Source organism: Ctenopharyngodon idella, chromosome 2 (assembly GCF_019924925.1).
Source record: "Ctenopharyngodon idella isolate HZGC_01 chromosome 2, HZGC01, whole genome shotgun sequence".
Taxonomy (NCBI): Eukaryota; Metazoa; Chordata; class Actinopteri; order Cypriniformes; family Xenocyprididae; genus Ctenopharyngodon; species Ctenopharyngodon idella.
The window spans coordinates 21,550,863-21,573,225 of NC_067221.1; the positions used below are offsets into that span (position 1 = coordinate 21,550,863).

Genomic DNA, 22,363 nt, shown 5'->3' on the forward strand with positions numbered 1-22,363 from the left:
TAGCAAAGAGTCAAAATAACTAGTATATTTACCAGTGGTATGCATAATTAAATATATCACATACTTAAACATAGAAATACACAATTTCATAATTACAATTATAAAACTGTCTATAATAGTTGTTTTAACTGCAAATCCTTAATGCAAAACTAAGGTTTCAATCAAGTCAATTAGAGAATGGAATTTACAGAAACAGAAATTTAAAATCTCGTTTAGCTTTTACAACCATCATCTGTGCATTTGATGTACAGGCTAAGTAACACTCAAGAATACAGGTCTGGGAATTGAGTAACTGATTTACAGAAATGTCTGCATTTCAGTTCTAAATTTTTTTTTTTTTGCATTTGTCATTAGTCATATTTTGGAAACTAGGGGGCCCTCCTAGTTTGCAACAATGCCAAGGACTGGACATAATAAACATTTTGTCCAAAGAGACCAGTTGCATTACTGAATAGGTCTCTAAATTCTAATTTAGATTTTGAATTTGGAATTTGAATGATCAGAAATTCTATTAATTGATGTGTGACTAAAGCCATGCACATGTCCTGCATATTACAGTGTTTCCATAACACCTCAAAATTGACAAAATTAAAACAGAAAAGAAATGATGGCAATGATTTCCCTTGTCCTATATGTATGAAGGTGAATGATGTATGCTAGATTTGCATTATGTGAATAATTTTAGCCTAGATAGTCTTATGATCTATGCCAGGTAGAGATGTTGTGAGTTTGTAGTGTGTGTGTTCTGTATGTTTGTGTAAAAGATGGGTGGTGTCTATCCTACCATAATTTGTGTTGCATAATTTAGTTCCAGTTCTACACTGGGAGGCCATGTATCTATGAGCGCAATGAGGTTTGTATGACCTCTTGAAGTTTCTACACATCCATCTTCTGCATGACAAGTTGTGTCCTGGCTCAATGCAGGTGGGACCAGACACCCTTGTGGCCCTGAAAATGGCAGCTGTTAGTCCTGAAAGGGAAACAGACAAACAGAAAAAACAGTTGATCTTGAACCTATAATGTTCTTGTGCAAGAGTTCTTGTATTTCTGCATCTACAAATTGTTGTTTGTCTATAGACAGTCTGTATGCCTTCTTTCTAACTGGTACCTCATCATTAGTTATGATGCAGTGTTTTATCTCCTTAGTATGTCCAATGCCTTGTGAACATACAGTGGGCCAGTTGAGTAAAAGGCTTTCCAACTCCTTCCTAAATGGTTGAGTAGTTTCTGCTTTCTGCGCCACCTGTTGAATGGAATGTAGAACTGATTCTGAAGCTGATACAGTTGGAACAGCCAGATAGAAATGGATGGAGGATGTAGAGTCTTGCCTCAGGAATGAAAACACAAGATCGGTCTGGTTATCAGTAGCTGAAAGCCTGTACTGTGCTTTTTTGAAATCAAGCACAACCCCAGCTTTCACCAAAAAATCCATACCAAGGATGACTGGCACAGTCAAATCTCTGTCTCTCAAAATAAATATTGTCAATGGCAAACTTTGACCTTGTATTTCACATTGCCACTGCACTCTTCCTATGGCTTTGTGTCTTTGGCCATTGGCCAGCATAAAAACTTGGCCTTCGATTGGTTCACAAGGCTCACCTTGGCTCAGTTGCTTCCAAAGTGATTCACGCATAAGCGTCAACGTACTTCCAGTATCCACCATTGCAGAATAAAATCTGCTATGAAGTATGATTGGAATGTTGACTATGTTAAATGAAGTTGGCTCATCTTTTGACACAGGCTGCACGACTCTTGTGTTTGCTGGCACATGTTTTGCTTGGGGCTTACGGGCATTGGAGAGGTTCTTCCTTTGCTCATCTGCATTCACTTGACTCCAATATCGCTTTGCTTCATCGAAATCTCACTCAATTTGTGTGCGTATTCTCACAAGCTCACTTACACTGCCAACTGTACCTCGTAACAAACTTGCTAGTCTGGGGTTACAATTTCGAAGAATGGCCTGGACTATATCTTTTTCTGACATCTCCAGTTTCCACCGTAGACACAGTGCAAGGTAGTGAAAAGCAAAGTCTCTTACGCCTTGCTTTCTCTCCAGCAGCTTCCGTGATGCCACATCCTCATAGTCCTCACTAAGGAATGAGCATAGAAAGATCTCCTTGAATTGTCTCCATCCATGCACATTTCTTTTCTCTCGCTTGCCACCAGTCCTTGGCAGTTCCCTTTAACACTGATGTAAGGGCAGCTACTATCTCACAGTCACTCAGTGGGCATACAGCAAAATATTCCTCGCAGCGTTCGATGAAGACAATGGGATCTTCGTCTTGTCCATCTCCAAAGCATGGAAAATCTAACTTAACTGGGGGATTATATGCTGAACTTGAGTTTCCTGGGAAGGTTACTAGGTGTTGTGGTACATCATAAGTTTGATCTTGAGTTTTAGACATTACAGCACTGGATCTGGATGATACAGGAGTAGATGTTAGTGGAACCATAGCTTTCAATTTATTTTCAAGCTGCACATCACGTCTCTTCAGACAGTCTATCACTGATTGACCCAGGTCTTGCATGGCCACTTCTATTTTTTTCTCCACTCGTTCACACTCGCGCCTTATGCGATACAGCATGCGATCTTCCATAGCCTGGCATCTAGTCTGAAACTCATTGTGTGTAACACATTCACCAAGCTTTTCCACACAGTCTTTAACTTGTCCTTCCAGTGTAGTTGCACGCTCAATCAAACTTGCAGTAGCTTCTGGTATTTCTTGAGATGTCTCTTCCACAGGTGGTGGAGGTGGAAGATTGATATCATCGAGGTTCCCTTGCTCACCAGCTTCATGATCTTCATCAGAATCGATGTACAAATCACTGAATGTTGTAATTAATTCTCTAAGAGGTTCTCTGTGGGTAGTGAAAGAATCAGAGGAAAAGTCCACTCTGGGCACGAACCCATCCTCATCCGGAGCAGCATGATTAGCCAACCTATGCTATAATATATATATACACAAAGAAAATTAAAATGAACAAACATACACGTCCCTGTTCGGGCGCCACTCTATAACCGCCGCTCTGTCATACAAAAGCTTTGGCTACACATCTATACTAGGGAGGACTCGCTGTTTGTTCATATTAAACCTCATAAAATGGCTTCCTGCTTTACTATGTGTGTAAAATAAACAACCCACAAAGCAGTTCAAAAATATGCAAAGAGATATGTTCATGTGAATTAATAGTTGAATGTCTCACAAAATAGAGGTGCATTAAATACCACCAAATATAAACACATGTGAACAATAGAGAAACAACAATTCTTATCTGGAAGAAGTTGGTGAGAAGTCCATACAGTCAATGTCCGAATCCCACAGGCAGAAAGTCAGACAGAAATCCAAACGATGAAGGTCTTGCAAAATCACAAAAAAAGTATAATCCACAGTTCGTGTTGAGTCCCCAAAGACAAAAAATATGTATGTAATCCTTGTGAAACGTTGTCCATAAACAGGAATTCACACAGGTTGAGGCATTTACTGCACATTAAAGGCTCCATGCTGCCATTCGAGCAGGCCGAACCATGCGGGACTAGCGTACCATGCTTACCCACTTAGCGGTAGTCACATACCATGAAGCCCCTTTACAATAGACAATATGTGTGCTTAGAAAACATCCACAACAAATACACCATACAAAAAAAAACAAAAAAAAAAAACATGAAAAAAAAACATTACTTATACTGGGTGATAAACTTGATCAACAAGAGTGAATTGTGAGTCAAAATCAGGTAGGCCATTCCTACCTCTCCATAACAGACTGACTCCTTCTCTGACTAAACAGCAATTATTCCTAACTGCATATAACTCACTAGCGCCCCCTTCATGGTGAGGAAGAAGAACTACAGGAAAACCATGATAACAGTTTCTTAAACTGTTACAACAATTGTAGCCCATTTCCTGAAGACGTCTGTGTGCGGTGGCTCTTGATGCACTGACTCCAGCTTCAGTCCACTCCTTTTGAAGCTCTCCTAAGTTCTTAAATCGGCTTCGCCTGCCAATCTTCTCAAGCCTGCGGTCATTCCTTTCACTTGTACACCTTTTCCTACCACACTTTTTCCTTCCAGTCAACTTTCCATGAATATGCTTTGGCACAGCACTCTGCGAATGTCGTGGCAAATTCGATGTCTCTGTGTCCCTTCAGTTCTAGTCAAAGTTCCAGGTCTCAGAAGTATTTAACTTTATTGTCAAGCAATAAAGTGAGATGCCAGCTCCACATCTGAATCTCTCTTAGCTGGGGCACAGTTTTTATACATTTTTCTTATCTCTTAAAACACACCAAAGTAATATCATTGAATGGTAATATTCACCCTTACATTTTCCCACATTCTCACTTACAGGTGCTCTCCCCCCACTCATCTTTCCCATGTACTCGCCGACCTTTCTACCATAGTCATTTCACTAACATGATTGCAGGTGTTGCTTATGTAAGAGACAATTTTCTTAGTAAGGGTGACCAACTTCTAGCTACTGTACATCTTTTGACTTAATTTCTCATGGGCCTTCTGCCAATTTGATGGTCAACCCTTTTCCCATGGGCCAAATGAAACATTGTATCAAACCAGTCAATTCACCCAAGAGGCAAGAAGCCTTCATATGACGCACTTAACAATGGTCTTATTCATTTCACAGCCCCCTGTTGTCTGGTGGAAAATTACCAACAAAATATGCTCAGTGGCCAAGTAAACTTGTCTGACCCTTACAGTTACATAGGCCAAGAGGCCTCAAAACACTTCTAGCTTTTATAGTAAGCAAACTAATTCTACAATTGTTTTCTATAGGATAGATAAAATACTCCATCATATCCCCCCTCTGGGAATATCTTAACTCCCACTTCCATTTCCCTTTACCTAGAGTGCAACCTCACAAGTCAGCCCTCTCATCTTCTGTCTCAGGACCAATAGTGGTCCTCCTTTTCACTACCAAATGGCTGCCTCATGTGACTGCACACCAGAAGAGGTCAGAGTCAAACATCACTGCCTACAGTTTTATTAGGGAAGTGTAAAAGGCTCTGCCTCTCTAACTAAACACTCTAGGAGGTCAACAAAATAAAAAATAAATCAACAATTTGTGTTAAAGCATGTGCGTGGAATGTCTTGGCCTTGCCCATGGTTGTCATGGTTATGTAGAATATATCAGTGATTAAACTCATTATGGTTAATATAAGATTATTAAAGATATTAATTTTGGTGCACTGGTTTTCCCATGGTGTCAGAGGAACTCTCAGGCGCTTCCGGTAGCCTGAAGCGCTATCTGGGCTGTTCCACCATTGCCAGAGGTGCCCTGGTTCTGCCTAGGGCACTATCTGGTGCTGGGGCTGACAGCGGGTTTTTAAACCACCAGTAGAGTCTGCCCAAGCTGCCAAGCACTGATGTGCTCGTCGATCCTTTCTTCTTTTGAGTTCCATGGGACTTTTCAGTCAATTAATAAGTACACATTACAACTTCAAAGTAATAATGAGTAAATGAATGAGTATAGCAATAAATGAAATTTAAGAAAACTCTTCAAATCTGGTTGCATTACCTCGTAACACGGATTATGACCTGCTTCAGACCCTCAGTCGTCCCCTCTCATTCATGTAGTGTAATATAAGTATAATAACTTGAACAAACATAATAATTGTAATGATTCATCACTCAGGCTGGGATCCATTTGCAGGCTTTTATTAAAGGAAAGCGTGGTACAACAGGCAAGGTCGGACAGGGGCAAACAGGAATGGCAAGGGACAGACAGAATCATAGTCAGGGTACAAGCAAATGGTCGGGGCAGGCAGATAACACTCACAGTCCAGATAACAGTCAAAAGGTTCCAAGGGCAGGCAGCAGAGAATCGTTAACAAGAGGCAAACAAGATCGATAACAGGCAGGCAGACAATACAAGAAAACGCTCAGAGATGTACACCGTGGCAATACAAGACTTCGCGACAATGAGAAGTGCAAGAGAGTCCTTTATAGTTCGGGTGATTGGCAACAGCTGAGAGGTGATTGGTCCAAGGTACGGGCTTCTGGGAAATGTAGTGTGTGGTGGGGTGTGTGTGTTAGTATTCGGGAGAGGGCTCCCTCCGATGGTCAGAGGAGGGAATTGCAGAGTTTGTTTCTGTGACAATAATAATAAAAGATAAAAACGAAAATAAAAACAGGAAGGGTGTTTTAAGCCAAAATAATAAACAAAACACCCACTTACTAACTGCCTACTCTAACCATGTTCTAAATTGCTTACTTTGTTTATTCCCCAAAGAAAATCCATGATGTGGCTAACTCCCTTTTTCAGCAAAAACATGATCAAACTTTGTGATAAAAGTAAAAAAGGCACCCCTTCCATCTCTTTATGTAGTCAGTCTTACAAAAACTCATGCAGTTCATCCAGCCCTGGGCCAGTTGGATACACTCCAGTGTTGGTGCATCCGATATCGACTCGAGTTCATCTTACAGATACATTGATCATCTGTTTGGCAGCTGCATTGGCCATCATTGATCTGAGAAAAGGCACAATACAACAGAACAACAAAACAAAAATAGCAATAGCCATTGCTATTATTATTCTCACTTTAGTAAACCATACACCATAATTCAAATATTTTGTCAAACTAGTTTCAAATATGCTTATCTCCTTCATTTTCAGAGATTTCTTCCCTTATTTTTCAGTTTCTTCATTGCCTCGTTGAATGATCCATCAGGAGCTGTGTTATTTGGAACATAAGTACAACAGTTAGCTTCATAATACTTCACAAACACCTCCTTTCTTCTGAGTATAACCAATTTAATGTTTGTCGGTTTTGCCATGTCATTTTGCTTATGGGTCCCCAACTGTTCTCCCAAGGCTCTCAATGCGTCTTCAGTGTGGTTAATAAGCTTCTGTTAATCACAATATTTTTTCATTAATTATACACACAAATATACTCAAATTCTGATTTGACTTCATCTCCGCCCTTAAATTCATTTGGTATTCCCCTTGGTTGACCATTCAAATCCATGTACACACCTTTTCTGACATTGTTTTGGACACAAATGTTGCATTTGGCTAAAAAATAAAAAATATCAATCATTTATCAAAAAAAAAAAAATCATCAAATCATCTGTCAGTGACTTTGATTTTCAATTTCCCCCCTTGCGCAATTGTTAAAAACCATGTGCATCTAAGAGTTGCTGGTGTGATCATGTGTCCTCTTATATCGTTTCTGTCACAAGTGAGGCTCCTGCACTTCCTCCCCCGCACCACCGGAGGGAGCCTTCACCGGAATATTGAGACCATCATTCAGACTACATTTCCCATAGGCCCTCATTCCTGGGACTGATTGCACACACACCTGCACCACATCACACTCACACTATTTAAGCAGCACGCACACACACACACACACACACACACTGCGAAGTCTTGATTTGCCCCGGTGATCATTTCTGAGCGTTTTCTGTGGATTGTTTATACTGTTGCCGATTGGACCGTTTACCTCTTGTGATTCTCTGCTGCCTGCCTTGATTCTTGCCTGTTTACTGGACTGTGTTTGTTTGCCGCCTGCCCTGATCTCTGCCTGCTTCCTGGTACCGTTTGTCTGCCGCCTGCCTCGACCATTGCCTGTCCCCGTTTACGTCTCTGCCTCTGCCCTTACCTGTGTATATACTATTCTTAATAAAAGCTGCAAATGGATCCCCATTCTGTTGACCCATCATTACAGAAGACTTCGCCAACTAGCGATCCAGCAGCTATCATGCAGCTCACCACTGAGCTATCCGCCCAGGCCAACCAGCTCGCGGTTCACCAACATCAGTTGAATCGACTAACTTCACTTACCGAGGAGCTGGTAAAGACTCTACAGGGCCTTCGGTTCAGGCCTCCCGAGGTCGCCGCCTCGCCGCCCGCGGCTCCCGACACCCAGGCCTTCACTCCCGCTCCTGCGGTGAACCCGCGACTCGCCTTCCCAGAGAAGTTTGATGGCAACCCAGCTAAATGTAAGGGATTTCTGCTTCAATGCTCACTCTTTGTTAACCAACAGCCTGCTCTGTATCCCTCCGATTCCAGTCGGATATCCTTCGTTTGCTCGCTGCTGTCTGGTAAAGCGCTGGATTGGGCCACGGCAGTGTGGGGAGAGGATGGCTCCGTGTTTCCCACATTCTCCGCATTTCTTCGAAAGTTCAAAGAGGTTTTCGAACATCCCGCGGGAGGTAAAAGCGCTGGTGATCAACTGCTGTCGCTGTGCCAGGGCAAAACCACCGCTGCTGAGTACGCTCTCACATTCCGAACTCTAGCAGCTCAAACAAACTGGGTCGACGATACATTGAAGTTGCTGTTTCGCAAAGGTCTGTCCCTAGAACTACAAGCCGAGCTAGCCTGCCGCGACGAGGGAAGAACGCTTAGCGAATTCATAGAACTGGCCATCCAAATTGACAATTTACTTCGCTCTCGACGTCCAATCCGAGGGGCCACTTCCCAAACCTTAACCAACCCCACTCCAGAACCCATGCAGCTCGGCTATACTCCGCTACACCCAGAAGAAAGAGAAAGAAGACAACTCCACCTGTGTCTGTACTGCGGCCAAGCCGGTCACATCAAAATCAATTGTCCCATCCGGCCAAGTCCCTCTAATCCGAAAGCGGTGAGTTCCCAGCAATCCACCAACTGTTCAGCTAGCAGTTTCAAAATACCAGTACATGTGACTGTTAACAACCAGCGCATCTCCACTCAGGCGCTCATTGACTCTGGGGCTGCAGGCAACTTTATGTCAAATACTTTCATTCGGGAGCACAACATCACTCTAACTGCTTGTGATTCTCAATTAACAGTGGAGGCGCTAGATGGTCGGCCCATCGGAGAGGGGAAAGTCGCGCACATTACTGCTGAGGTTGTTCTGCAAGTAGGAGTATTACACCATGAACCCATCAGATTTTACGTCATCCACTCACCCAACAACCCAGTCATCCTTGGTCTCCCGTGGCTCAGGACCCACAACCCACATATTTCCTGGAAGGAGGGACAGATTATTCAATGGGATCCATCCTGTCATGAACTTTGTCTGAATCAAGTCACCCCATTACCAGTTCAAGCTGTATCGGTCCACACAGTTAATTCCGACGAGTCCCACATCCCTGTCGAGTATGCTGACCTGGCAATCGCTTTCAGCAAGAGCAAAGCCACAGAGCTACCCCCACATCGATCCAGTGACTGTGCCATTGATCTACTACCAGGTACCACGCCCCCCAAGGGCAGAATATTCCCTTTATCCCAACCTGAATCTGCTGCTATGAAAAAATTCATTGAAGAGGAGCTAGCCAAAGGTTTCATCCGGCCCTCAACGTCACCAGCGGCATCAGGCTTCTTCTTTGTCAAGAAGAAGGACGGTAGCCTCAGACCCTGCATTGACTACCGCGGACTTAATGATATCACCGTTAAATTTCGTTACCCTTTGCCCCTGGTTCCAGCAGCTCTAGAGCAGTTACGGCAGGCTAAATACTTTACCAAGCTGGATCTTCGCTGTGCCTATAATCTGATACGCATCAGAGAGGGGGACGAATGGAAAACTGCCTTTTCCACCGCCACTGGCCACTACGAGACCCTTGTGATGCCGTTCGGCCTGGCCAACAGTCCCTCCGTGTTCCAGTCCTTCATCAACGATGTCTTCCGGGACATGCTCAACCGCTGGGTCGTAGTTTACATAGATGACATCCTCATCTATTCCAGCACGTTTGAGGAACACATCCAACACGTCCGGGCTGTTCTACAACGCCTCATTCAACACCAACTCTACGCCAAGGCCGAGAAATGTGAGTTTCACCGCACATCCACGTCATTCTTGGGGTATGTCATCAGTCACGAGGGAGTGGCTATGGACGACAGCAAGGTGAGAGCAGTTCTAGAATGGCCACGACCACGAACACTGAAAGAACTGCAACGATTCCTGGGGTTTGCTAATTTCTACAGGCGGTTTATAAGGAACTTCAGTGGCATTGCAGCACCTCTAACCTCCATGACCAAACGACAATCCACCCGTCTCACCTGGTCCAATGAGGCGATACAGGCTTTCCAGGAATTAAAGGAACGTTTCACCACTGCTCCCATTCTCCGTCACCCAGATCCAGAGCTCCCCTTCATCATAGAGGTTGACGCATCCAGCACAGGCATCGGGGCCGTACTCTCACAACGTCAAGGAAATCCAGCCAAAATGTTTCCATGTGCATTCTACTCGAGGAAGCTATCAGCAGCAGAACGAAACTACGATGTAGGCAACCGGGAGCTACTAGCCATGAAGGCAGCGTTGGAGGAGTGGCGGCACTGGCTGGAGGGAGCACAGCATCCATTCACCATACTCACCGACCACAAGAACCTTGAATATCTCCGTTCAGCCAAACGCTTAAACCCCAGACAAGCCAGGTGGGCCATGTTCTTCACCAGATTTCAGTTTACCGTGACATATCGACCAGGCTCAAGGAACCTCAAAGCCGACGCGCTGTCTCGCCAAATGGAGGAGGTAGAGAGAACAAAGAGCGAGGAGAACATCATCCCCGACAAACTTCTGGTCGCTCCCGTACAATGGGACATCATGACAGAAATCACCGAACTCAACGCACAGACGGTACCACCCCCGGAATGCCCACCAGATCGCACGTTCGTACCAGAAGCCCTCCGCGACAAGTTACTGCATCAAGTGCATGCTCTTCCCAGTTCTGGTCACCCGGGTATTACTGCCACATTCCATCTGTTACAGAACCGGTTCTGGTGGGAAACCATGCTAGCGGAGACCACTCAATTCGTAAAGAACTGCACAGCCTGTCAAACCTCAAAACCATCCCGTCAAGTACCCTCCGGGTTGTTACAGCCACTGCCCATTCCTCAACGCCCCTGGTCCCACATAGCAATTGACTTCGTCACCGACCTCCCTGTGTCCCGTGGCCACACCACCATTCTTACAGTTGTGGACCGATTCTCCAAAGCCTGTCGACTCATTCCACTACCCAAACTACCATCTGCTTTTGAAACAGCAGAGACCCTCTGCAACTATGTATTCCGTTTCTACGGCTTGCCAGAGGACATTGTATCGGACAGAGGGCCACAGTTCACGTCCCGGGTCTGGGCAGCCTTCTTTAAACACTTGAACGTCAATGTCAGTCTCACATCAGGATACCACCCCGAATCCAATGGCCAAACAGAACGCATGAACCAAGAGCTCACTAGATTCCTACGCACTTACTGCCAACAAAATCAAAATGACTGGAGTCGTTACCTGATGTGGGCGGAATACGCACAAAACTCTCTCCAGAAAACCGCCACCGGCGTGACTCCCTTCAAATGTGTACTTGGCTACCAGCCACCACTTTTCCCTTGGTCCGGCGAACCCACCAATCTACCATCCGTGACAGAGTGGCTGCAACGCAGTGAGGAAACCTGGGACCTCGCCCATCACCATCTGCAGCGCGCTGTGAGAAGGCAGGAGGTACAGGCCAATCGTCACCGGCGTCCCAGTCCAGAGTACACCGTGGGCCAATGGGTCTGGCTATCCACACGAGATCTCCGCCTCCGACTTCCATGCAGAAAGCTCAGTCCCAGGTTTGTAGGGCCTTTTCAAATTATTAAACAAATTACACCCGTGTCATTCCGATTAGACCTACCTGCTAACTACCGTGTTTCTCCCACTTTCCATGTGTCGTTGCTGAAACCCTCTGGTGGTCCGAGGGGGGAGTCGGAGGGAGCCGAGGCCCGCAACCCCCCACCCATGCTGATCGAAGGCGAGGAGGCTTACCAAGTTCGAGAACTACTCGATTCCAGGCGCCGGGGTGGGAGACTTCAGTACCTGGTCGACTGGGAGGGGTACGGCCCGGAGGAGCGATCCTGGGTCGATGTGGATGATATCCTGGACCCCTCACTCACAGAAGAGTTTCACAGGACGCATCCGGAGAGACCGGCCCCTCGACCACGTGGTAGACCCCGGCGTCGTCCGCCTCCTCGCGTCTGGAGCCGCTCGCAGGGGGGGGCTCTGTCACAAGTGAGGCTCCCGCACTTCCTCCCCCGCACCACCGGAGGGAGCCTTCACCGGAATATTGAGACCATCATTCAGACTACATTTCCCATAGGCCCTCATTCCTGGGACTGATTGCACACACACCTGCACCACATCACACTCACACTATTTAAGCAGCACGCACACACACACACACTGCGAAGTCTTGATTTGCCCCGGTGATCATTTCTGAGCGTTTTCTGTGGATTGTTTATACTGTTGCCGATTGGACCGTTTACCTCTTGTGATTCTCTGCTGCCTGCCTTGATTCTTGCCTGTTTACTGGACTGTGTTTGTTTGCCGCCTGCCCTGATCTCTGCCTGCTTCCTGGTACCGTTTGTCTGCCGCCTGCCTCGACCATTGCCTGTCCCCGTTTACGTCTCTGCCTCTGCCCTTACCTGTGTATATACTATTCTTAATAAAAGCTGCAAATGGATCCCCATTCTGTTGACCCATCATTACAGTTTCAGAGTATGCCTCCTAATTACCATCCTAAATATCAAGGTTTGAATACCACCAATTGTAAATTAGTAACAAAATTCTAATGACATGATCTACTGAACATAGGCCATGTGGCATTCCCCATTTGACAGTGTCTAAATGTTTCCAATAATACAGCTGATTGGTATTAGTTGCCATGTAGTTGTGTTAAACACCACAGTCATAAACCCCAAATGTTCCAATTATCTAATAAATCAAATGATCTGCTATGTCTGGGACGTATCGCGGTGTTAAAGAACCGATTTCAATTTCTCAAAGCTAATTTGTCATTCATCTGTTAATTTAATCTTTAGTCATAAGTTTTTTTTTTTTTTTTCCTGTTAGTCATAAGCTGCTCTTTGAATTGACTTTATATATCACCATTATTTTGAATTCATGACCAACAATACAGTATTAACATCATTCAATCCCTGGTAATGACAACCTTTGTAATATCATAAATTTGTAATTTTGAAGTTACTACTTTAGATCTAGCTCATAAATGAACTATGAATCAAGATGGAGTGACCAGTACCATAGCTTTATCATCCACATTTTTCTTGAACACATTATGTCCCCCTTTCCCCAGGTAGAGAGCTCAGTATCATACAGGCTCATCAGCTCTGTCTTAAAAGGCAAGTCTAAAATGTTTCTCTACATTGGACAACTTCATCAATGATCTAATTATGCATTTGCCCTTAGTTAGTTAATTGTTGAGTCAAGCAAACACTCAACCTCCCCTCCTTTTTTCTTTCTTTCTGATTTTTAATGCTTACAGCTGGACTGATGTCTATTGAAAGAAAGCAGATAGAGAGTGTTAGCTTAACAGAATGCAGAGAATTGCTGTTGGACCAGTGAATAATCAAAATACAATTAATATGGCCAATCAATACAATTTTAAAGAGGTCTCTGTAGTGATAATTGGAAATGTATCACCTGTGCCTTCCTAGGAAAGGATGAAGTCCTTCTGCTTAGGTTAGCAATCAGTTGAACTGGTTGGGCTGCTGTTTGAGTGTTTCCCTCCTCATCCGATGCTTTTGCTCTGTCAGTCTGTGATGGCATTCAAGGGCCTGGTGTCATGGTGACAGTGGTTTGACTCTGGATGCTGTTGTCTCTCTGCCTCTCCTCAGTCTGACTTTTGATCAAGCTGCGGAGAAGACCATTTGCATGATAACAGCATGTTTTCTCGGTCATTACCTCGTTGACTCTGTCTTTGTCCATATCAGCCCCTCAGAAGTTTTTACTTCCTCTTTCAGGAGGGATGAGGGCCCATCAACCAGTGCTTCTTCTCCTCTCTGCAGCCATGTCCTTATCTTTCTTGTTCTCACTTGTTGCACAGTCCAGTTGCTTTCAGTTATTATGTCAAGGCAGTCGTCCCAGAAGTCATCTGGGGTCTTCTGGAAATTGAACACTCAGAGAACCGCATTAATCAAATTTATCCTTTATAAATTCTACAAAGTCTCATCTGGTTGATAACAGCAGTTTCCCCATGCTATTTTAATAAAGCAAGTTCTTTTTTGCAGAAAACAGCAAGCATTTTTCTCTTCTTTGCAGAATGCAGAAAATAGCAGCATTTCAGTCTGTCTGAGTAGCCTTATTTTTATTCACATGTATACCATAGTATTTTTATCACTCATTATTTTTTATCCCTATTCTCTCAAACCTTTTAGGGTTAAATCAATGAGTCTCATTGTTGTAAAATCTGTATAAAATGTCTGTTAAAAATGTTTGTTTAGCTTGGTCACTCAATCTTGCTTATTCAACACAATGCACAAGTTATTTTAATTAACACAATCCAAAAGTCTTAGAATCTCTGCAATGGATCAAATTTCAAACTGTCTCCCAGGGATAACAAGATACAAATTTCAGGTGTCTTCATATGACAGGTCAGTAATACAGTTATAAAACCCACATCTAACATATATCTATCTCTCAGATATTTCTATAATCCTTTCTGACAGTTATTTGGATTTCCTCAGGGAACTGCACAAACCAATTATACTAAGGAGAAAACTCCAATGTTTTTGGTGGCCACCAGTTTGTGCAATCCTCCAGATCAATCCCTGTTAGCAGGCCTGCTTATTAATTTAATTCCCTATGGACCGGTCAACTAACATTTATGCAATATTATTATTTTCTTTCAGGGTTATTTCTCATTCATTTTTGTTGGATTTTTCTTGGTAATTGCTCAACTGGCCTACTTTTAATTATAACTAGTTTGGCTTTATTCTTCAATCCCACATATGTACTTGTTTTTCCATTTCTCTTAGTACTTCAGTTGTTTTTGAATACAGTTTTTGAGAGGTTTGTTTATGGCTTCCCATTTACTTTTTTTTTTTTTTTTAAATGCTCGTTTCATCATTGTACCTAAATATTTTAAATGGCAGCCTCTACATACAAAGTGTGGAATTGAATTTGGAATTCGAAACTTAACAATTTTTAACCTGCATTGCTGCCCCTTGTGGGCCTATTGTTATATTATTGAATTAACAGGACCTTCTGCCCCTTTTGTGTCATTTAGCTTCTCCTTTTCGAGTTCTGGGTCCATTCCTAAATTGTCACAGCTCAAGGTCCTTATCCAAAATCAAAAATTTACCCTCACCGAACACCTCCAACTGTTCACAGTCAATCCATCAAGCCGAAGTAAAAAATCAGTGTTGGCTAAACAATTCTAAAACTTAAAAGACTGACATTTTTCGCCTTTTGGACAGCAAGAAAGAAAAAATTTTCACCACTGTTCAAAACCTCCTACACGGCCTGGCAAACCAAACTTTTCCGTCAGCTCAACATACTACCTCTGAGAAGAGACCGCTGCCACATTTGGCAAAACTCAACTCACCAAAACTCAACCAAGCCAACTGAAAAACAGAAAACTCCTGACTTGGAGAGTTCCCAAACATTGTAAATTGAATGAAATTCAGTTTTTGTCATACAGGGCTCATGGAGTTACTCTTTTATGTACTGATTTGATAATTGTTTTCTCTACATCTTTTCCCTAAATTTCCTAACCAGTATACATTAGCTCACAATCATTTACTTAACTCTTTGGTGGTCTTGCATTGTATTTTAACCTTTGATTGTCTGTCTGCTGCTTTCTCTGAAATCCCAAATCCAGTTCTCCTTCACGCCCCTCACGCCCCTCTAACAGTCAAAATACCTGCCTCGTCAAGTATTCATATAAGCATATTAGGTTATGGCATTTTAGTTTTTAAATATATTTAAGGTTCAAATACATTTAGATGTCTACATCAATAGAGATTTACAATTTTATATGATTTTATATGCAGAGAAAGCAAATTAAATGCAAGTAAAATGTCTACTTCTAAGGTTTCAAATAAGTTTTGGAAGAATAAAATGTCAAAATGTGGGTGAAATAATGTTCCATTGTTCCATTGTTCCACTTTTATATGAAACAAAATACTCTGACCTGTACATACTAAAATTTATAAAAGAATAAGTGAGCATACTAAATTTTATTGTATTTTAAATGAGTAAAACATTCTTGCTGATAAATGGGTAAAATCTAAGATAGTGGCAATTTTTAAAATGTAAATTACAAGTAATTAGCATTTGGGGTAAAAGTAATTAGTCTTTAATGTGGCATAAATATATTTTTGTTTTAAATATCCCTGGCAAGATTGTTACACTGAATGACATTTTAGTGTGTCTTCTGTAAATCATGGTAAAAACTAATATTTAATTTTTGCTCAGAAGAAACAAACAAATTAACCCTCTATGGTTTGCATTATGTTTTAACTATAAATTAAACAGGACCCATTCTGATGTATTTAAAAACAACAACAACAATTCAAAGCTGTATTATACTTTTATAATCTAAATTATGACTTTATGTTTCACACCTTTTTAGTTAGCTATGCCTAACCCTACGCTAATCCCAGCTTGCGTCTATTCTTAACTAGTTATCACCACGATGATCAGACAATATTTAGATATTTGGTAAGTCTTTCTTAGGTATTTTAAACAGGCAGTTCCTCTATTTCAGGTCCACTGGTGGGAATAATGTTGTTCAATAATCAAAATGTTGTTCAAAGTCTATGTTGGAATTTGTTCCCCACTTTCTGGTTTAATAAAATAGTCAGAACTAGAAAGGGTGAACTTTTTCTCTCTGTCTTCCTCCCTCTACACACACACACACTTCTCTCCTCTTGCAGCCCCACCTTTACTGCACTCTCAGGTTTTCTCCTCCCTCTGTCAGAGACAGCCCCTCCATTATCTTCACTTTGTTTTTACAGTGCAGGCTCAATCACACACTCTTAAAACAATCACACACCCAGGTTTTCACTCACGCTGCACACATTAAAAATTACTATACAGTTTTGCAAAAAATGGAAAAACAGAGTTTTCTCTATTAACTTTTCCTTACTTGTTTTGACTTATTAAGGGCTGTGTTTCTCTGTCTGGATCACAGCCCTTACAGTCTGGAAAGTGTCCAAATAAAGGACAAAACCAATTTCTGGGAATGTTCTTCGTTCTTTCATCCGTTTTTATACATTAACTTTTACATTTTACATCACATTTATAATTTTGAATTTTAGTGTCCATTAGTGTCCAAGATTAGTGTCTTGTATTTCCATTTCACAAAACCTGCAGGAATATTCACAGCTTTTATGTACACAAAGCAACTTAACACAGCCTGATTTATTTTAAAGCAACATAAGCTATGCTTTCAGCAATTTTATTTCATCTGCATGTTATTTCAAGCTAATACTGCACTATATACAATATTATACATCATGTCCTCTAAAGTCGCTCTCCCTTCTCAAAGCTTTCCCTATTTTAAAACTAACAGTTTTTGTCTATCCGACAGCCAGCCAGGAACCCCCACTCAATGCCAGGTTCTCTTGTTTGCTCTGGCTATCACACGGACAAGCGTGATCACACACTTCAGCGCTTCTTACACATACAGATGAACGCACTTCACATACAGACAAATAACATTTATGTGCCCCACTCAGGCAGACAAAAAACGCACTTCTTGTGTATAAATAAATATTTTATGCCCCACACAGGCAAATTTATGTAAGCCCCACTCAGGCAGACATTTGAGCCCCACACAGGCTGATTTATGCCCTACACAGGCTGATTTATGCCCTACACAGGCAATTTTATGTAAGCCCCACTCAGGCAGACATTTGAGCCCCACAAAGGCTGACAAAAAAACGCACTTCTTGCGTATAAAGACAAACAACACTTAGACATGTGCTACCCCTGGGACCTGGAAGTTACTTCTCTTTTCATTTTAATCAATTCAATCAATTATTTTAAATTTTATTCATTTCAATTTAAATTTTATTCATTTCAATTTAAATTTAGTTAGTTTTGGTGAAGTCTTAGGCAGTCACCATGCAGGCATTAGCTCACAAGGGGCCACACAAAACAAATATAAGCAAAATTGCTTACCTTATTTGTATAGTGCCTTTGTTTTGTGAAGCCTCATGCCAGCACGCCCACCGCAGTTCCACCCCGACCTCTTCCTGGCTCCTAGCTCAGGGCTCGCCAATTATGTCGTGGCAAATTCGATGTCTCTGTGTCCCTTCGGTTCTGGTCTCGAAGAAAAACTCACAGAGTCGAAGTTCCAGGTCTCAGAAGTATTTAACTTTATTGTCAAGCAATAAAGTGAGATGCCAGCTCCACATCTGAATCTCTCTTAGTTTTTATACATTTTTCTTATCTCTTAAAACACACCAAAGTAATATCATTGGATGGTAATATCCACCCTTACATTTTCCCATATTCTCACTTACAGGTGCTCTCCCCCCACTCATCTTTCCCATGTACTCACCGACCTTTCTACCATAGTCATTTCACTAACATGATTGCAGGTGTTGCTTATGTAAGAGACAATTTTCTTAGTAAGGGTGACCAACTTCTAGCTACTGTACATCTTTTGACTTAATTTCTCATGGGCCTTCTGCCAATGAAACATTGTATCAAACCAGTCAATACACCCCAGAGGCAAGAAGCCTTCATATGACGCACTTAACAATGGTCTTGTTCATTTCACAGCCACCTGTTGTCTGGTGGAAAATTACCAACAAAATATGCTCAGTGGCCAAGTAAACTTGTCTGACCTTTACAGTTACATAGGCCAAGAGGCCTCAAAACACTTCTAGCTTTTATAGTAAGCAAACTAATTCTACAATTGTTTTCTATAGGATGGCAATGACCCTCTGTGGCTTACCCTCATTGTAGAGGGTCTTGATGATCGTCTTCTGGACAACTGTCATGTCAGCAGACTTCCCAATGACTGCTGTTGGGATTACTGACCTAAACCCAGTATTTATACCCTGAGAATGGTAATTTAATAGAACTTGAAATGAAATATTCTAATAATTTGAGATACTGATTTTTTGATTTTGATGAGCAGCAAGCTGTAATCATCAAAATGAAAACAAAAAAGTCTGGAAATATTTCACTTTATGTCTAATAAATCTAGAATATATTTAAGGTTTACTTTTTGAATTAAATCACAGAAAAAAAAAAAAAAAACTTTTTCATGATATTCTAATTTATTGAGATGTACCTGTAGTTAACAAGTTTGTGAATATTTTGAATAAAAAAGGAAAAACTAAATAAATAAATACCTGTCATAGTGTGGCTGCATGACGCGTCGCCAAGGAATTAATAGCCATTCTAAAATAATTTTCTAAAATAACGGTCGCCTTAAAAAACTCACGCTGGGGGCTTAGCTATAATACAGAGCCCCTAGAATATAATCCTGGCGCTGGTGTTGTGCTGAATTTCGACTCCCTGCCAAATTATTACCCCCCTCGTTGAAGTCGCTATTTGATTGCCTAATTCTAACCCCACCCCTAATCCTATCCCCTCTCCCACACCTAATCCTAAACCTACTAATACTAGGGGGGTAATAATTTGTCGGGGATAGGAAATTGGCACAACACCGGCTCTGGAATGTCGTGTCTGAAAGCTTTGCTGTCCCTTAGCGCGTTGCCACTGTCTGACATATTGTAGGGCAGGCGATAAATTATTGCATAGCGCTACTTATACAAATAGAAAATCAGAATAATGAGTCATTTTTTTATGTTAAAATCAGACTCGGACGCAACAACCCAAACTTGTAGAATAGAAAATTAAACTGAGTGACAATTATCCGTTTGTGAATTAATCTAAAGAAATGGGAAATAAAAGTTTGAGGCCAACTTTTCATTTGGTTCATTTTGATGGAGTGAATTGAACAAAAAACTGCAAAGCGTTACACGGACGGAGGTGTCTTTCTGTCATTTCTGTACATAGCTTCTATCCTTTATATTGAGGACTGCAATGCAAATAAGCCAATGGCTTTATTGTGTTTTTATCCTCAGCAGTTTTTAAAGTGTATGGGATAGGCTACTTGTTATTTTGTACAGTCTGTAAACTTGTCAAATAAATTTAAATTCAATTCATTCATCGAAGGTCAGCAGCAAAGACATTGGTTAAAAAAGTGAGATTAAATACATAAAGTGTAAAATTTGTGTAATTTAACTTAATTTAATTATTGCAGGTTTGTATAATATTCTGAGTTTGCATTTCACTGTTTTTATTCATTTTGAGGAATACTGAATTTGTTTTTGTGCAAGTGAGATGATTAAATGCATGTTCACATTTAGTCTAGAACTACAATAACCATCACGTTTCCACAGCGCTCACATGACATCTGCACCATTAATTGCGAATTCTTCTACCATGGGGGCAGGAGAGGTGTCAGTCAATAAATGAGAAAACAAAGTAACTTGTGTTACTTATTTGAAAGTGTAACAGATTTTTTTTTTTTTTTTTAAGTTGTATTTAGGAAAGCATTTGGCAGAGAGAGGGGGGCAGGATCGGCAAAGGACCTCGAGACGGGAATCGAACTCTGGTCGCTGTAAATGCATTTGCGCCATATGTCTGTGTGCTAACCACTAGGCTATCAATGCCGACAATAACAGATATGTTTTTGTAAATTTAAAAGTAATGCACTACTTTACTAGTTACTTGAAAAAGTAATCTGATTATGTAACTTGTGTTACTTGTAATGCATTACCCCTAACACTGTTAGCTTGTGTCACCGGAAATTGGCAGGTCTTCATTGAAATGAATAGGATCATGTTGCTATTTGTCACTGGTGGTGTGAACAGGGCAATGCACACCTTCATGTCATTCCAAACATGTATGTTCTTTCTTTCATGGAACGGTAAGAAAAGGTGATGTTAGACATAGTTCACAAAATTTAGGCAAAGATTTTCAGCAAATAACTACTAATATTGGGGTGTTCCTCATATTATATAAAGGTGTGTCACATATACTATTGTTTGGTGAATTTCATGAACAAAATCCAGTTGTTTAAATAGGAATCCAGGTGATCGGGTAACTGGTCATGCAAATTTGCCATATTGACCAATAGAAAGCTGCAAGGTTTAAAAGTGACTTCAGTGTGAGCTGTGCTTCACACATCGCTGCACTATTGACAACAGACAATGGACCTGAAATTTGTTAATGTGACTGCACCATTTTATCTTTTCTTATAACTTATAGTCTTAAATTGAATTTCTTAGTACTAAATACCTTTAGATAATTTTAACTTGACATAAAAGCCAAATTCAAGTGTGCTATTAAAGCCAATACCTTTTCCCTCTGTTTACAAGTTCATCCCATTAAGGCTAAAATACCAGATATTTTTATTGCCTTGATTTCCTGATTAGCATTCAGGAGGAGTCAGAGATCAGTCTGAAGATTGAGGACATTCTGATTTGTCAAATCTCACCGAGAAGTCACATTGTGTGTGATGGGCACAATGTTAATCTGTCCAGTATGAGAATATCATACTTTTTTCCCTGTATTTTGAGCTGATTTTAAAACGCATAGTTTTCATTTGCCCTGCATCTCCTAGCAATGAGGTGCTTGTTTCTGCACGTGTTTGTTGTGTTTGGAAAGTCTGGTAGTGTGTGATCGTCAGTCATTTAGTGTATGATGCATGTTTTTCTCTGTAACCATTTTCAAAGTCTGCAAGTGTATGATGCCTAGTATTTTAAAATCTGTTCACATTTTAATAGTTGTGGAGTGAATTTCAGCCTTTATTATGCTTTCCACATGTCCTTTCATACCAGTTTCTTAATGTCAATCTCTCTTTCCACAGTCCCTTCAGTCTGAATATGCTCAGTACTAAGGCTGTGATTATACACTGATGGCCACAGCTGACCTTCTAACCATGGACGAATCATTCTGTGGATGGACCTCTCATAAAAGCTGATAAAATGTTAAACACACACTGAAGCCCAAGTATTCATTAGTACATTTATACAGTGTTTCAGTTTAGAAAATAATATCTGTAAGTTTGATGTATTCACAAATGTATTTAGTAATTTATTTATTTTTTTCTACATCCAAAATCAAATATATTTGCTGGTAATTGTTTGTGACTAACATTACAGTAGCTCACAATTTTGTAGAAAGTCATAATTGTAATGAAAATCATAGCAGTGTGTCTGTGCATGAGTGCGTAAAAGTATGAATGTGTGTTTGAAGAAATATACATGTATGATCACTGATGTTACTGATTCAATTATGTTTAGTAATATGATTGTACAGAAATCATGATTTTTAAAACATTTTGTACAGATAACTGATAACTAGAAAATACCTTAATAACTGGAATAGCCTATACTATAGACGCATTAAACCTCTGTCATTACACAGATCTCTTCATTTGCAAAGGCTGTGAGGTGGTGATTCTTTGTGCTGTACAATATATATATATATATATATATATATATATATATATATATATATCTTGCTGTGCTGTATCACAACGTGCCTGCAACCCCTTCAGCTGTGACTTATTCACGATACAGCACTAGCCCCCAGTACCTTATTGCTTTTATAAAACAGTTACCAC

At 41.2% G+C, this 22,363-nt stretch overlaps 1 protein-coding gene across 1 annotated transcript in view; it reads left to right on the forward strand.

Annotated features, from left to right (window-relative positions):
* The window catches only part of cdc14aa (cell division cycle 14Aa), a 64,827-nt gene extending 42,714 nt beyond the window's left edge, over window positions 1–22,113 (forward strand). Inside the window, exon 15 of the mRNA XM_051866793.1 lies at window positions 21,605–22,113. Within this exon, the coding sequence (XP_051722753.1) occupies window positions 21,605–21,634 (30 nt within the window). The 3' untranslated portion in view covers window positions 21,635–22,113. The remainder of the gene's footprint in view (window positions 1–21,604) is intronic.
* The last annotated feature ends 250 nt before the right edge of the window (window positions 22,114–22,363 follow it).